Source organism: Fringilla coelebs, assembly GCF_963513975.1.
Source record: "Fringilla coelebs genome assembly, chromosome: 14".
Classification (NCBI taxonomy): domain Eukaryota; kingdom Metazoa; phylum Chordata; class Aves; order Passeriformes; family Fringillidae; genus Fringilla; species Fringilla coelebs.
This window is the reverse complement of record NC_140040.1, coordinates 10,794,259-10,807,982: the sequence shown is the minus strand read 5'-3', so window position 1 is coordinate 10,807,982 and position 13,724 is coordinate 10,794,259. Positions and strand designations below refer to the sequence as shown.

Below are 13,724 nucleotides of genomic sequence, written 5' to 3'. Positions count from 1 at the left end.
ACAGTATTTAGAATTAATTTACATTTCAGAATTTATCAAGAAACAGGAATTTAAATTTTGACCAGCATTTTTAATAACACATTAGCTTACAAGTATCTTATCACCTGAGAGCATGAAGGTAAAAAAATTGTTCAGGATTTTAATATAGTAAGGTAATAGCCCATATTTATTTCCTGCTGCAGTTATGAAAGTGAATTGCAATCCAGTAGAATAAGGACATTTTCAAAAATTGCATTTTATCCATGAAAAGTTCCTAATGACTAGCTTTCCATCAGGTCGATGTAATTTTTGTAGGAAGTTTTATTACTTAGCAGAGCACTAGCTGGTCCCAAAGATGTTCTTTGAAGTAGAGACTTGTTTCAGTTACAAACTTTCAGGAGATGGAAAAAAATGTAAACACTTGAAGTGTGTCCATCTTTCTCTTACCTGGATTTCCCACAGAGGAAGAGATTAGGTAAGTAGTTTTTTCCTAGATTCTATATCTAGTTTGTTTTCTTGCTGTAAGGGCTACTTGCTGTTTAACTCTTGAACTTCTACACAACTGGCTCTGCTGCCAAGGCAATGTTAAAAGGTTTAACTTGCTGTTAGTTGCAGTGATGACTAATCTTCAAGGACTTTTTGTTCCTGATTTATGTGGATGCAGCATTCGAAACATGAATCGATAAGAACCTTGTTGGCAAAATCTTATGGTTTTTTTTGGTTTTGTGAACGTCAGTTGCAAGAAAAATTTAAATGTTAATAGAATTTAACCTCTTATACTATGGCTTTTCAGTAATGAGTTAGAGGAAATAACTTTGGGTAGATATTTGTTCTTTCCCATCAGCTGCTGAGAAGCAAAGCACTCTCTGCTTCTTTCACTTCTTGCATGTAACACATATAAATTGCTATTGAAAGACACTGATAATTTGTGGGTTTTTTTAATTGAGGAATATGTGCCCAAATTATTTTGCATTCTGGAAAAAAGTCAATCAATCTGTAAAAAAATAATATAACAATGGTCAGTTGGATTTAATATTGATGTAAATGCTTACAGTCCTTGTTCTTAGCAATGTGTTGTCAGTGATTCTATTTTCTTAAGAAATGGTATGTAAGGTTACATTTATGATATAATTTGGCATTACAGTTTGACTTGAATCGAGATCATTTACGTTTCAGAGCATCAAAAAGTCTCAAACTCTGGACAATTTTGGAGCCAAATGGCAAAGAAACCTTTCAAAGCTACTTTTACTTTCTGTGCTCTGAAACAATAACCAAAGTAGTTCCAGGAAAACAAGTTTCATATTGTTCTGAACCTAACCCTGACCCAAACCTGCTAAGATCAGATCTTAGTGCTGGAACATCTCTGAAATTTGATCTGTCTCGTTAAAAGCATAGTGCTGTGGCCAATTTTCTGCAGCTACATTCTCTCTTTCATGGTTCTACCATAATTACAGGTTTGATGAGGTATTGTTATGTTGTGGTAAGGTTTTACTTCATTGCACCATTTTATTTGGGATTCCAGCATAAAGGTTTCTTGCAGGCCCAAGTCTGTAAATCTCTGCTGACCAGAATTCAAATTTGCACATAGTTTTGTTACACTTCCATTAAATACTTGTATACTTGACCATTTCTGTATGGCTTACTACAAAATACATTTGTGTTCTGAAGGTGATGGGTATGTGATCCATGATTTATTCACATGATTTATTCTCAAATACTTATGATTTAGATGCATCCAAATGTTTTCACTTAAATGGCAGCTGTAATTATATCAATAAATATACAGCATCCAATCATTCTTGAGGTGTCATAGAGAATTTAATAAAAACTTCTTTTTATGTCAAAGTTTGTCAGTGCTACTTGGGGATATGCCACAAATGTTAAGGTGTCTCTTTTTCCCTTGCTCTCAGTTTCAGGGTAGCTTGCATTTAAAAGCAAGTAGCAGCTTGCTTCCATTTGTTACCAAAATAACATGGTAGGAGCAATCAGTTTCAATTGCTGCTGATAATTATAAGGTGCAATAATTGAGAATATAGAGAAAAGGAGACTGTGAGCTGTATTTGAACTCGGTACTTAAGCAATAAAAAATTTATCAAACTGCAAAAAATAAGTCATTTTAACGAGCACATTCCAAAGGTGCTGGATTTATGAGGAGACCCCAGGAAACTTTGATTGAAATTGCTGTCTCTGATTGTAGTTCTATATTTTATTGGTGCCATATTGTGAACAGTGCTGCTGCCAAAGTGAATGGGAAGGCAGCATAACAGAGAGAGTTAACCCAGAAAGGTTACTTCTTTTTATAATATCCATGATGTATTGCATTAAAAATGCCTTGAAAGCCATCCTATTTGCAGTTTTCAGAAAACATTTTTCTTAAATTAAGTTACGATTTATCTGAACAGGGTAGAAAATATGAAAGGCCCTTGAAGAGTTTAGTATTGATTTTTCTGAGTATTTGCTAGCTCTTGTTTTCTCATTTGTGTGCTCCTTGATGGAAGGGCCTAGAGCTGCTCCTGAGCCAGAGCTTCAGTTGGATGAGCACTGCAGCAGTGAAGGGAGGGAACTTGGGGACTGTAAGAATTTTCATTTAAGAACATTTAGTTTGGCTCTTTAATAGGCTTTGTCTCTCTGCTGCCTGAATTTAGATAATATTTCATTAACATAATAGTTAATAAATTGTCTTAATTTTCTAAAGGCTGCCCCCAGCTAAACAACCTGCAGTAACCATGTGAGATGAATATTTTAGAAGTGTGAGTTTGTAGTCACACTTTGTGCATGCCTTTTATAATAAGAGCTATACATCTTTATATTTTTTCTTAAAGAATTTACTTAAGACAAAGGTTTTAAAAATTATTACATGAAGGCACATTTTAAGTGGACAGTGAAATGGACCCAGTTGCTAAGTTCTAAGCAAGAGTTGGGCATAGTGCATAGTTAATTTCTAACTGTTCACTGCTGGTCTGTGCCAGCTACTTATTAAATCTTCATCCCTCCTCTGTCAAAATGCACTGTTACTTTAGCTGTAAAACTGTTACACCATAGCTCCCAAATACCTTGTTATAAATGCTGACTGTATCTTTCAATTTATACTGCAGTGAAGTAAGCTTATGAAAATAGTTCTGAGGGATTAAGCTCCAAATACTATTTCTATGCAGTGGATTATTTTTTCCCCAAGCTCAACACGTTCATGTTGCATAATGATAAGAAAAGTGTTGTGACAAATGCATTGAAGCTTCATTGGCTCTTGCACATGTTATCTAGTATGTTTGACTAGTAATTTTGAGAAAAGAATGACAGAGATGGCTCCAAGATTTGCTTTGTTGGTCTAGACTGTGTTTTGTAACTATTATTTCACCTTTGCCTCAATTTATGATTTAGTGAAATTGCAAGTACATAAACAAATGAAATTTCTTCTAGAATGTTTTGGCAGTTTATGATTGGAAATTCTTTCAGGAGTCATCTATTGTTATATCAGTGTTGCTGCATTTTTTAATTTTTTTCTTCCATGCTTGTAATTTTAGTAATGAAAAAAAAAAATTAGTGATGCTTAACTAAAACTTACATGTGCTTAAGAGTTTCAGAAACCTTAAGTCCATTACAAGCCTTGACTTGATTAGCCTTGGTAGTTAACTTAAGGTTTTCATCTTGGTAAGGTTGGTTGCAAATAAATTCTTGATCTCATATGGCTTTCTTTTTCTTTTACCTGTTGCATACTTTTGAATTTGGAGGTGATGATTTTAGCAAGTGGAGACTATAGAATCTTTAAGCCTGTTAAGATTCTACCAGTATGGGATATCTTTAAGTCTAAATCATATTTTGTATTTATGATTCTTACCTGTTCCCTCATTTTTGTGGTCTGTTTCTCTCTCTCAAGATTCATCTGTACAAGAAGGCAGTGAGCAGGAGCTGAAGGGAAGAGACCCAGCTGTTTGGCACGTAGGCTTGAAGGTGGCATGGGACATAGAGACACCAGGCTTGGCAGTGCCACTTCACCAAGGAGACATCTACTTGATGCTTGGTAATTGTCAAGGACTAAGAAGTTGAACTGTCTGTTGAAAACAGAGAAAATTAACACTTATGTTAAAATAAGTTACCATACCTTCCTTACAGTTAGGGCTTTTGTTATTTAGAGAAACATGAAATCTGGCTGGAGTATACAGTAAATTTCTCTTACTCTGCCTACTTCCAAAGTATTTAGGGGAACTTTTTTTTCTTAATCTTTCTTTCACTTTACAGCTCAGAAAGAAATAGTCTTTCTTCACCTTTTCTGTCAGTTGTGCAGTCAGAATTACTAATTCAAGTTAGACTTCAGGCCATAACCAGAATTTCCCCAGATCTTGCCATCAGTTGTGCTGTATCCATTCCATCCTTGTGTTTCTAGATTCTTTGTGTATTCTTTATGCAGTTTTTCTGAGCATCTCTTATGTTCAGCAAATAAATTTCTGCTCTTCAGCTTGGCTTATCAAGTGCCACCTGTATTATGTAAGATGTGAATGAATGTGTTAAGTTTTTCTGGTACCACAATCCTTGAGGTTTCAGTCATCATGCCAATCTATGGATATTTTATTAGTCACCAGTTTTACACATGACACTTCTCTCCTTCTGCTACTATGTCTACATTCAAACATGCTGTTTTCTAGCAGTGGGATTATACTAAGATCATAATGAGCACAGCTGTCTTACTCCAAGAATGAGTCTCAATGTCTCAAGCGTAGAGGATTAAGAAAAGAAAATTAAATTGAGTTAATTTGCTTGAGCAGCTGAGCTCATGTGCTAAGGTTTATTCATTGAAAGAAACGAAGTGAGAACTGTTGCTGAGGTTTGTTGACACAAAATCGTTTGCTTTCTCTTTTGGCTTCTCTTTCTCTTGGTTTTCATTTTTGTTAAAATAAATTTTGTTGTAAATCACACAAAAACAATGACAAGGTTTCTGACAACATCATGTTGGCCTGTTTAATGTCTTGGCTTGACAGACATCATCTTTAAAGACCGAGAGCACTTGGAGAGCTCTCTGCTTATGTGATTGTAGCTGGGAAGGCATATTCCATGGAATGTCCCTAGAATGACTTGTCATACTCCCACCTTTATGGGCAGAACAGCCTTTTGAGCTTTACCTTTCACAGTTTATATACTAAAACCAATTCCTTTATAGGCCATCATAAAAACATGTACCACTCCTTGTTCTTAGTTACCTCATCAAATCTTCTGTACTCTCATCAGGGAAGTGTCATGTAGAAGTACTGGACTAACTGTGCTCTGAAGAATGTTCAGACATGGAAAGATCAGGTGTGTTAAGATGTGAGATCCTTTGGCATAGGGGTCTGGATGTGCCTCCCTTTTTTGTAAGGGTATGAAGTAGAAGCATAGAATGAAAGAGGGACAGTGAAAATGAAGTTTAAGTGGCAGCTAAACATTCCTAGGAAGGTTATTATAATCTATTTTTGTGCAATAGCAGCTAGGGCATCAAGTAAACTCCTTATGTAATCCTTCCTGACTGGAAACTTTGAGCATATAGAGCAATGCTGGCCAAGAGATTCAGAAGGTATTTAATAAAAGAAGGGGACTAACTTAAGTATTTTTATTGCAAAATACTGTCGATTGTAGTTGATTGAGTTACCAGATCATAAGGGTGTTTTTTATTCCCTGGTGGAATTTATATAGTGACTAAAGTATTTTCAGAGATTCTATATGAAGGGTAGATCAGAAAGTTAGTTTATTTAATGAGTAACATCATGAGCATGTTTAGATGGAAACAAAGGATATATTAAACATTCTTTTGAAGATGATGTGTAAATCACTTTCTTATTAGTACTTTTGAAGAGCTACAGATTTGAGTTCTGTAGGCCAGGTGTTTTTTTAATCTCTTCTGCATTTCCATAGTCTTTGTGTTTCTTTTCAATTACTTGGGAAAAAAAAATTACTCTTCTAAATAGTCCTAGAGGGTATTCTCAAAATGGCCCTTTTATTAGGTTTCTTTGTGTTACAGAACTGCCTTTATCATTTTGACTTGGAGTGAAAGACAGTATAAGGAAACATATATAGTTCCAGTGTATTTTTTTACTGTTCAGATTTTTTGCACTAACTTTTAGGAGGGGGAATCTTGAGGATGCCAACTAAAAGACAAAATACGAAAACTCTGTAAAAAAAGAAACTTGGCAATAATAAAAACAGAAGATTCATTTGTTTTATGCTTTTGTACCTGCTGTATTCCAGAACCTCATTTCAGTAAGCAGAGTCCTCTTACTGGCATTATGTTAAAAGCAGTGGCAGAGTGGAAGACATCTAGAAAATAGACCATGGAAGAGTCCTGCAGCTGGTGGTGGTTCCTGTACAGCACTGGCTGATAGGACTGGGAGGATTGGCTGTGACCACCACTGACTCACCCACCCTAGCACAGAACTCAGCCACTCTGTAGGTCTGTCCTTCCAGTTGTTGGAATGGTGTAGTGTTACTGCTTTGTATGAAGGTTGGAAATGCTGAAACATCACATTCAATATCTTGCTTATAATTTAAGAGTCAGGTCCTATCAATTTCTGTACCTATAATACCACTAGTATTTCCTGTGGTGCACACAAATCTGTATAAGAAAGTGTGGTAACTGGATATTTCTTACAGTAATGTGCAATTACAGTAACTTGTAAATCAAGATCAATGGGTATAGCAAAGTAACAAAAAAACCCCAATTTTTTCTTTTTAGCATTTCTAGTAGACATTTAATAATGTTTCTGTCCCTCCCTTCATTGACTTTTTGAATGTTTTTTGTTATTCTGGGGAGAAATTAAGTAAATGTCTTATAATTTAAATTTACATTTTCTTTCTCAGCAGCCCTCTTCAGATTAAATCAGGAGCTGTAATTTAGATGTATGCTAATACTAAATATAAGGTGATCACATCCATTCTTCTTTTGAGCTATTGCAATAATATAAATGTATTTTATTAAGCAAAACCAACAAAAACTCAAAAATACCTTCAGTAAGACATATTTTTAAAAATAATTTTTAAGCTTTTCTTAATATGAAGAAAAAAGTCTGGTGAATGGCTGCAAGCCTACTGCCTAAAAATTCAAATCTAAACCTTATATCAGTCATGAAACGGAAACACTTTAGCTCAATTTGGAATAATATATTGGTCTGCAGAGGAAGTGCACACTGAACCCTGCTGTCTCAAGTACACAGGCAAGGGGTGTCTAATATGAAACGTGTTGGGTGCATGCAATAAATCCAAAACGTGTGGAGGTGAGCAAAGGGCCCCATCTGCTCTGTCCTAGAGCATGCTTAACTAGGCTTGTCATGGTCCCACTATTAAATTGGAATTTTTCCCCTAATCTTTGAGTTAGACATGACCAGATTTGCAAGCAGATTTACAATTTTCACTAATTTTTCTACCATGACTTCAAGACATACTTAACAAAAATACATTCTGGACTCTTTCAAAGGCAGATTTACTTTTCTGCAGCTGTTTCCCATAGATCAAGCTCTTAGCTTGAAGGTTAGGGTTTTAAAACAGCATGAAGATGAACTTTGAATCTTATACCACTCCCCACCCCCAGCAAATTATAGTTTGAGAAGCATCAAAAAATTATTTTCATAACTAACCAGAAGTAGGTTGCACACATTGCAGAGGTTGGCTTGTGGTTAAAGATAAGTATTTAAGGGAAACACTTCCACATGGATAAAGTGACTCGTTAAACTATTTCTAGATATTTAATCTGCTTCTATTTTCACAAACTAACTTGAACCCTCTCTGCTCTCTAGCATCTTGAATGTGTTGGAGCTTTCCAACCCCTCCTTTTTTTTTGGGTCCACATTTAATCCAAATGGTATATGCCCTACTACTAAGACTTAGACCTCCAGGAATGTATTTGTCATTACCAAACTTTGATTGTGAAGTTTGACAACTCTGACATATTTCTCTCTTAATTTCTTTTAAGTTCATTATTCTTCTAGTTTTTAGACTTTTAATTCATTTTTATTTGTGCATGGTTTTCTTGTTTTTTATGGTAGTTAAGAAAATTAATAGCAAAAGTCCATTCCATTTCACTTTTGTTTGTAGATATTTGTGGTGGTTAGAATACCAAAGATTTTGCCAGTGCTTTAAACACCACTGTACCTTTTATTTGCCTCTTGAAACAGATAAGAGACAACTGTCTATAAAGTTCATGAGGAACACTTTAGAGAAGATAGAAAAGACTATATAAATCTCATTTGGTAATTCTGGGAGCCATTTTTCGTTGTGGTTTGTGTTTTCCTGGGAAATACTTTACCTCCAAGTAATAAGTTTAGGGCCTTTAGCCTCCACTTCTTTAAGGATTGGCTAAGAATTTATTATCATTCTACATTTTATTTGTTATGTGTCAATAGTCTGCAGTGACATGGGTGTCACATTGCTCCTCTTGAAGTGCTTTGGCTCCTCAGCTCCCTGATAGCTCAGCAGTAGAATGAGAATTAAGTGTCTGTATGTTATTTCAGTGTTTGTACACAGACATATCCATTAGTCTGTTCTTTTGATGCAGGGCTTTCAGTGCTGCTGGTGGAGCCCAGGTAATTCAGGTGTCAGAAGACAGCCCAGAGGGGACAGAGCAGGGGCAGGGACTGAGAACAGGATCAGAGAGCAAAGGGAGGAACTGGCAGTAGTTTGAAGGAGAGGAGAGGACTGTCATGAGGTTCTGTGCTGGAGGGATGTATTCTGAGAAAACAAGAGGCAGAAAACCCCAGATGTCAGTACAGTGCAGGGAGAGGCAGATGTACCATGTGAACTTGCCTCCACAATTAAAGATTGAATATGCAACATCCAGAGTCCAAAATGTATCTGCTATCTGTAAATAACAGGAGAATCACTGAGAAGATTTATTGGTAGGGGGTCTGTACTGCAGAGTCTCTGTTTTGCTTTTGCAGATGGATCAGTGCTTAGTCATGTAAAACTGAGGCTGACTCCTTAGGAGTTGTTTTTTACTGAACCCTACAAGAGCACTGTGGTAGTTCCAACATGGGTGACCAAGGAATGAAACAGCTTTGGTTTGGCTCTAAAACCAAAATAGCATTCTGGGTGTAGTGTTCTGTGTCTGAATAAAAGCTTTTAATGCCAGATGGACAACGGCCAATTTAACAAAGACTGATTTTTCTTTTCAGTTAATATATATTTAGGAGGAAAAGAAAACAAATCTTTGCCACAATCTTTTACAACCTAAAATGTTTTTTTTTTTTTAATGTGTTTTGAGGCAGGCAAGCAATGGAGCTTCAACTATTTTTGTACAATTAGAGTTTTAGATTTTTTGTCAACTCTTAAATTAAAATTACAGGCTTCTTTCTGAGATTCATAAAGGATTAGAGACAGTTAGAAGCAATTCCAAGGTGTGGCTCTACAATGAAAGTTATGCCAAGGGCTTGAATAAAGGTGCAAATCAAAATGTAATAAGTCTAATTCTATGTTTGCTACATACAGCCACAAAGAATGGGCACTGAAAGGGGTAGTGGAAGTGTTTAGGTTTGTTTTCTGACACAATTCTTCTTGAAAGTGCTTGTGGTGTTTTAATATTGTGATGTCCAGAGATGATAATGTATTGTGGCCCTTGCAAGACTGGATTCTGTGCAATTTATCCTCATATGTGTCTATAGGAAAGAGTTTTTTCATAAGTTCTTTTTTTTTTTTTTTTGTAGTATTTTGTTTTCAAGAACTTTGAGCATTTTTTAGTGATTTTGGGAAAAGAGATTGTAACTTCTGAGTAGTCTCTTTAGTCTCCTCAGTAGTCTAGACTTGGTAGTCACCAGTAGTAGCTTTGGAGGAATTAATTTGTTTAGTTGAACTTTCCCTATGAGAGGTGGGAAATGCCACTTCTAAACTGTATAGGAGAAAGCTAGTGTAAGTAGAAATATTTCAGACTCTAGGACAGTAAAGTTATTGTGCTCTGCAAAACACTGGAGCTATGTGACTGAATTCTCTATGCATTAAAGCAAGAAAAGTGTGAAAAATGTACTTAATTCATATTCAACCAGATTAACTTTTATTAAGTATAATTTTTCCCTGTACTTAAGGTTTTCTACTCTGTCCCTAGATGATCTCAATATGAGCCATCAGCACTGTGTTCTGGCTGGTTTGTCACCTCGGTTCAGCTCCACTCACAGGGTGGCAGATGTAAGTACCAAAACCATTTCCCTCTTTGGTCCCTTGCAAAGCCAATATCCTGGTGCCATGTATGCAGCACCATGGTGTCTAATCAGAATTGTGCTTCATGTCATGCTTATGATTCAAACTCTTTGCATTAAGTGCTGCTGTTTATTTTTGATTGAGATGCAATTGGTTCTGTGCTGGTAGTTGGCCTTAACTCCCAGGTAGGCTTATCAGATGTGAATTGGGAATGTGCTGCACCACACCTCAAGGATTGCTGATGAAATCTAGTTGAGAAATACAAATTTTCTGAAGTGGCTATATGTAAGTTTTTATTGTATCTTTATAGTCTTCCAGAGGAACATTGGAATACATACTTGGACAGTGTGAACTGGCACTCCAGAATTTACAGACTGATTCTGATTCAATGGCTTTGTCTTTGAAATCACTGGAAGCTGCAGTGGTGAAGCAAGTAGAAGAAATACATAATGAGGTGAGATGATCTACACTGAAAATACTTCAGCCAGGTCTGAGCAGTGCAGTCTCCTCATGGAGTTAATGGCAATTAAGTGTGTTCAGCTGCTTACAAGGCATTGCTTTTTATGAGTTTGCAAATGTGGCTTTTATGACTTTTTAACTTGGGTACAGTAATTGGGATTATCGTGGAAGTTTTCATTTTTCCTTCTTAAGATCCCTCTGCTGGTAAAGTGAGAGAAGTTTCACAAAGTACTGCACCAGAACTGCCAGTGTGGTGGTCAAACAGACTACTCTGGCACTTCTCTAACAGAAAGGAAGAGAGGGAAGGGATTAGAGGGGAAGGAGCAGGTAGATTTTTTCAGTTTTTCCTCCCTGGTTTTTGTTAAACCAGGTTTTTACATAATGCCATGGGTGGCACAATTGTGAGTGTGGGCTCTAAAGAATGTTCTGAAGAAAATACAGTGGAAATAATTGTGAGGAACATATTTAAACAGGTCATTTAGTGCTGCAAAAGATGCAAGTGTATTAATGCACTTGGACAGGATTCCGCTGAAGCTGGAAGTGCTTTCTTGCTTGGAGCTATGCTGTGTTTCTACTAAGATAAATTAGAAGCTGTACAAAGGTCATTTCCACTCAAATGAATGTAAAATGTTTAAATTTCTGTCTACTGAGGAATACAACACTGTGTAGTGCTACTAAAACTCTGTAGAACACATTTTTATCTGTATTGTGTTTACAGCTGGTAAAATGGAGCTTAATGTTGGCAAAGGATTCGCGCCCTTGACTTTTACCAAAACAGCTCCTGGGGCAATTACAAGAAGTCTGATGCATGCAGGGGTTTACAAAACATTAATCAGGCTCAGTCCATAAAACTACACGCATATGTGGTTTGCACAGCAAGGGCCACAGGCACAGCTGGGATAAATTTGCACGGGTCCTTTAACATCAAAGCCATGTGCTGTTTACATCAGGTGAGAGAGTAGCCCCTGGTGTTTGCAGTCACCTGAATAATTTTGCAATGTGACATACAGGGATGTTTCCTGTTACACATATGGGATATACTGTAACAGCAGTCCTTGTTTAACTTGTACTTATTGTGCATTTAGTAGACACACTGGATCTATATTTAATTTGAAAAGAGACTACCCATCCACCTATTTTACTATTCTTTTTTTTTTCTTATTTTTTTATCCCAAGGTCAAATCTTTACTTTCTATTAGAGTGCTATTTAAATTTCATTTATTGTTGCACAAGTCCACAAAATGTCTAGGGGCTTATCCCTGTGGTAAATACATATTTTTTTTCAAACATCACTGAGCTGAAAATATAAAGACCTGTGAAGTAATGCAACTTTTCTTGCATATAAAAGCTTCCTAACTTCTCATATGATAACTCTGTCTTTTCAGGCACTAATGCAGGTTTTAGGTTGAAACTTTATGAGGCAGATGGAAGAACAAGAGACTGTGTTGTTTCTTAAAAGAATCAAGCTGCTTACTCATGAAAATGAGCCTTTCATTTAACTCTCTTAGTTTTTTTACCAATTTTTAATGTAAAATCAAAACAGCACTAAAATCCAAATCTGCATAGGATTAATGGAGAACTGCCAGTTCACCCAGTTTCCCAATTTTGCCTCTGTATTTCTGATATACAGCTTTCTGTGCTATTCATTAAGCTCCTTGCAGTTTTTTTTTTCTTCCTCTGAACCAGAGATCATGAGCTTGAAATGAGATAGTATCTAGAGGTGATGATATTTTATTTTTAAATATTGTCATACTAAAGTTCTTCAGTTTTAATTAACTCTTACAACAAGGTGCAGCCATTCTTCTTGGTTCTTTATCTTCCTGAAATGCTACGGGTTCCTTCTTTTACCCCCTTGCTGCTACCTCCAAAGCAATCATCAGAGAACATTAACCAGAACTGAACCATCACAGTACCAAGCTAAAATCTACTAGTTGAGCAGATTCACAGTCTGTGCTGAAATTAACTGCTCTGCCAAATGAGGCCTGGATGAATTATCTGTGTCTGCTCGAGGGAAAAAGCCTGAGAGCGGGTCTGAAAGAATGAGGAATGGTTCTGTGCCTTCACTTTTGTACTCCTGGGCAGGAAAATTGACTTGCTGTGCTGATAAAGTGTGTTTGAACTGAGGATCTGAAGCATAGGCGGAGACTTCATTTTTTTCCATTTTTTTGGTGGGCAGAGAAACCTCTGAAAGAGTATCTGGGGGGTGTCCTTACTTGATGTTAGATTTCCCAGAGTTCATTTTTCAGAGCCCTGTCTTGGATGTCTTGACAGAGGTATTCCTGTTGAAAAAGTGAGATGCTAACCTGAGGAGGATTTTAGCATCTCTAGTGGGCAGCCAGGTGGAAGTTTAATTTAAACCTAGCTTTGTTGTCATGGTCTCCCTCACTAAAACAGCCTTCAAAGGAATATCTGAGTAATTGCAAGGTATGTGCTGTGTGTTAGATGTGTGAGTCACTTCACTCCCAGTGTGTACTTTGTAGTTGTAAGTAAAGATAACCTTAATTAAGGGTGCCCATGTGCAGTTTTGTCTGTGCAGCTCATGGCCTGGCAGTCTGCACAAACTCCTCAGTGGCAGGGCGTAGGAGGGTGAACAGATGCAGTTACCTGGCAGCTGTGGAGTACAATAGCCTGACAGCTCACACACAGTCACAGCCAGCTTGTTGTTTGGTCAGGAATGATTTATCCCAAAAGAAATGGTCTTGCACAATTCTCTGAATGGGAACCTCTTGCTCCTCCTCCTGCTTTCCTCCTGCTTGGCTTTCCAGAACATGTACAGCTGCTGAGTACATCCCAAACTTTTAAATAATTGGCTGAGGAGCATTGCCTCACAAAGTGTCAAATGCTACTGTTGGCCTTTTACTACCCAGTATTGACAACAACCTAAAATTGGCCTTTAATCATTGCTTAAAGGACAACTTGAAGATACGCTGAGATTAGACACGAGGCCTGATCCTGAGCTGACTTGCACAGATGTAAGTCATAAGTGAAAATCAATTAGAAGATGGAAATTATTCCTCAGACCCTTAGCTTTTATATTTTTATTTGTAAATATGTTTAAGCTGTGTCATCTTCGGTCATGTTAAATACTTTCTAATGATAACTGAAGTTAGTTCTCATGTATGGAAGTCTCCAAATTAAAACTC

General features: G+C 36.8%; 1 protein-coding gene across 3 annotated transcripts in view; it reads left to right on the top strand.

The window, feature by feature from the left end:
- The window catches only part of FTO (FTO alpha-ketoglutarate dependent dioxygenase), a 215,521-nt gene that overhangs the window by 43,835 nt on the left and 157,962 nt on the right, over window positions 1-13,724 (top strand). For all 3 annotated transcript variants that reach the window (XM_084215061.1, XM_084215062.1, XM_084215063.1), the window contains exons 4-6: window positions 3,854-3,997; window positions 10,031-10,110; window positions 10,433-10,576. In XM_084215061.1, the coding sequence (XP_084071187.1) occupies window positions 3,854-3,997; window positions 10,031-10,110; window positions 10,433-10,576 (368 nt within the window). The remainder of the gene's footprint in view (window positions 1-3,853; window positions 3,998-10,030; window positions 10,111-10,432; window positions 10,577-13,724) is intronic.